At 31.4% G+C, this 4,064-nt stretch overlaps 1 protein-coding gene across 1 annotated transcript; it reads right to left on the reverse strand.

The window, feature by feature from the left end:
- Positions 1–408: 408 nt before the first annotated feature.
- On the reverse strand, positions 409–3,571 carry LOC110772980 (isoflavone reductase homolog). The gene is made up of 4 exons (XM_021977473.2): positions 3,204–3,571; positions 2,848–3,088; positions 969–1,172; positions 409–881 (listed from the first exon to the last, which is right to left on the reverse strand). Exons 1-4 carry the CDS (start codon positions 3,531–3,533, stop codon positions 718–720), a joined length of 939 nt encoding a protein of 312 aa, XP_021833165.1. The 5' UTR covers positions 3,534–3,571; the 3' UTR covers positions 409–717.
- Positions 3,572–4,064: the final 493 nt, after the last annotated feature.

The following is a 4,064-nucleotide window of genomic DNA, read 5'->3' on the forward strand; positions in this document are numbered from 1 at the left end:
CGTAGCACCCAAGTCCATAATCCATGCGGATTTTTGAGAGGACGTATGAAAAGCAGAACCTTTGGTGGTGGTGATAGAAGCACGAGTTGAGGTAGCTGGGTTAGCAGGATTGACCGCATGCTTCTGTGAGTCTGCAATAAGGGAGAGAATCGTAGGGGGTCTTGACATCGTAGCGGAAGTAAGATGTGATATGAGAATGTGAGGAATTTGATTTGAGAGCTATGTGTATAAGAGTTGAGTTCGGGATTTTGATAAGAGAATTTGAGGAATTTAGATTTGAGGAATTTGATTTAGGGTTTGGGTTTGAATATGAGAAATTTGATATGAGGGTTTAGAGATAACCTAAGATCGATGTAGTAATCAATTAGGATATAGTATCTCCTAAGGAGGTATACATAGGAGTTTACATGGTTTGAATACTTTAGGTTAAGTTTTATTCTTCTCCATAAGGAGGTATATATAGGAGTTTACATGAGTGCTTTACAAGGAAATAGATATAGTAATCAATTAGGATAGTATCTCATAATTATACAATGATTTGTCAATTATAAAAAATAAGAAAATAAATCCCTTAATTAATCAAGGAAATAAATCTCATTGATTAATTAGGAGACTCACATCAACAATTAATAGAGCTCGAAACGTCCATAAAAATGATTAGAACATATAAATGTATTAATTCTTTCAGGATCTATTATTAAACACTTTGTTTTGTTCTCATGCATAAATTTTTAAGTATTCATTCATGCGGATGTATTTCACTTCTGGGTAAAGCTTTGAAGCTTCTTCTCCTTCTTTTCCTATTTCAAAGTTTGTCAAAGCGCCTTCATAGAAAATATGGTAGAAATGCCCCACTCCTACCTGGCCAGCATAGTCCATACCTGAAATATAAAATAATAGATTAAATGTAACTTCCTAATAAATTAATTAACTTGGTAATTTTCTTAGCAATTTTCTTGCGTTCATACCTTTCATAGAGGCAAGGAAGTCTTGTTGCGAAATGATGATATGTTCTAGTTTCTTGCCAATAAGGTTTTCCCACATCTCGACCAGTTGTTTTTGAGTGAGTACGTTTTCGGGTGGACGAAAGTACAATGTTTTGTTCAATGTTCGTGGATCATCTATTGTTTTGATCGTATATGTTGCAAGGTCATCTTCATCCACAATAGTCACTGCACAGTACATGAAGAACATCATAAAAGACGATTAATTCTATGTCATTTATACTTCAACCAACACTTGAGTTGCATTTGCATGCATAAACAAATATAGAAAAGAAAAGAAAAGAAAAAGGGCACATATTATATATATTATTGGCATGGTAGTAAATTTATAATATGAATGCATACGGTGATGTGGCTTTTGATTTAATTTAGGGCTTGTCTAATATACGTCCCTACAATTTCTATTTCCTAGACATATACCCATCATTCTATATAAATCTATGTGTAAAACTCAATTTCAAACTTAAATGACCAGTAGGATATAAGAGGTCATAGTATTCCTATGTTTTTACATCCTTACCATTAGACTTCATATTTTATTTATAATTTATTCCAAGCATTTCATTAATTGTCATAATTGTTATTAAAACTCCCTATTAATAGCATATCAATCACCCCATTTATTTTGGTTGTCATTCCCTCTAACATATCGCTCCCTAAAATTGCAAACCAAAAATAATAACATGTAAATTACATATCCAATAATGTACATATGAAAAATATAAATATAAATATATATGTATAAAAATATAGGTATATTATTTACCAAATAAAATTTTAAAAAATTAGGTCAGTTAGTTTGTAATATAAATTTCCTTACATTTTTCATAAATTAAAAATAGGTACACAATAATTTATAGAAAATAGGTGCGTTGTATAATTGAAATTTATGCACATTTTTTTATAAATTAAAAATAGATACATTACTTAGAAGAAAAAAATAAGTTCATTATACTAGGTAAATTGTTTTACTAGGTATACATTATTAGAGAAAAAAAAATAGGTACATTATTTAGAGAAAAAAATAGATACAAAATTTAGCGAAAATATAAGTTCATTATACTAGGTAAATTGTTTTACTAGGTACATTATTAGAGAAAAAAAAAATAGGTACATTATTTAGAGAGAAAAAATAAGTTCATTTAAAAAACAAAATTGTTTTCATAAAACAAATAATAAAAAGATGATCAAATTATTTTTCATAAAACAAGTAATAGGTACATTATTTAGAGAAAAAAAAATAGGTACATTATTTAGAGAAAAAATAGGTTCATTTAAAAAAATGTTTTTCTAAAAAAACAATAAATAAATTATCAAATTATTTTTCAACATAATTAAAATGTACACTATTATTCATAAAACTATAATAAAATATATTACTAGTCGTATAATTCATAAAAGGAAAACAACATTAATTCCTAAATTTAATATTGAATTTAAATTATTAATATGTTAAATAGATTACTAGTCATAATTCATAAAAGGAAAACAATATTAATTCAAAAATAGATTACTAATAAGTTAATCTTGAATTTAATATTTAATTTCAAATAAGTTTCTAAATTAATTCCTACATCCATTACAACCATTTGAAGATCTTTCCAAATTCAACATGTGTCATTAGTTACACCACCACACCTCCCGCCCGCGCCCACTCCCCGAAATAACACATTAAGTCGTAAATAGGGGTAGTTTTGGAATCCGAAAAATACAATAAATCAGATTTTAAGTTATATTAGGTAACTTGCTTAGTTGGATCCTAGTAATCGGTTATTATTTGAAAAAATTAGGTATTTTAAATAGAAAACTAAAAGAAAAGGTTGTAGGTGATATTAACTTGTACCTTTAGAGTTACCATCTCCATAAATAAGGACTTTTTCCCTTGGAGGAATGAGTGTTCCCATCTGCGAAAGGTTGCCGGCGAAATAACCGGCAAAGCCAGCACCACAGACATAAGTGAAGGGGATTTTAGCATCTTGTATTGCCTTTCTCACCACCATTTTCTCATCAAATGTAACTCTCCCAGGTTCAAGTGCATGTCCCATACGTGCTGGATCTAGACCAAATTCTGATGGGAAGAAACGCTACACAAAAAAGCCAGGAGTTTGTTGTAAGCAATATCTTAATCCATCCTTGCTTAATTTGTATATATGTGCCTAATACAAACAGGATGTCTGGAGAGATTAAGCTTCTTCGTACCTTAATATTTCCGGCTTGTTTGATAGCTTCAACAAGCTTGAGCTGCAACAAAATGTTGTGACTACGAAAATGAACCCCAGACATTGTGCAAATGACAACATCCACAAGCTTAACAGCATCAACAAGGCTTTGAAAATCAGAAAATGAGCCCTCCACAAGATGAGCCCCTTGCTTCTTGAATGCCAAGAGCATTTGCAACTTATCAATGTCAAGGCCAATCTCTGGCCTTTGAAGGACATAGGTTGGGTGGCCTTGGGCTAGGCTTGCATTTACAATCCTTCTTCCCATGTACCCAGTTCCACCTACCACAAGCACCTTGCTCTTTCCCATTTCGATCTAATTAATGTCTTTGCTTTTCTTGCAAATATTAAGAACAGAAGAAACCTATTTATATAGACATTTCTCACAATATTTTCCTTTTCAGTCACAATATTTCATATGCAAGCTAGCTAGGGCTTTTACGTTTTGTAGTACATTACAAGTTACTCTTCATCTATTAGTTGGTGGGCTAGCTAGCTATAGACACAACAACAAAAAAACATTGACAAAAAACTGTCGACGCATAACACAAGTTGTTGATGTGTTAGGTCATCAAGTTATGAACCCTCCAAGTCCATGCCCTCCATTGATTTCAAATTTATTTAGATGACAAATTTCAGATCACGTCCCAGCTAACAATTGATACATTGCATAATATTTCATCTCTTTTTTCTTTTTCTCTGACTTAGTCGGTGTTTTCGCAGGCTGTTCAACTAATTCCATGCTGGCTGAGAGAAGTGTCTTATTTCATGTAATCAATATTCGTTTGGTCGTCCTGCCTACTAACTGAAGCGTTGAGGTTAAATATTTTCACCCCAATTG

This window comes from Prunus avium, chromosome 5, assembly GCF_965620075.1.
Source record: "Prunus avium chromosome 5, drPruAviu1.hap1.1, whole genome shotgun sequence".
Lineage (NCBI taxonomy): Eukaryota > Viridiplantae > Streptophyta > Magnoliopsida > Rosales > Rosaceae > Prunus > Prunus avium.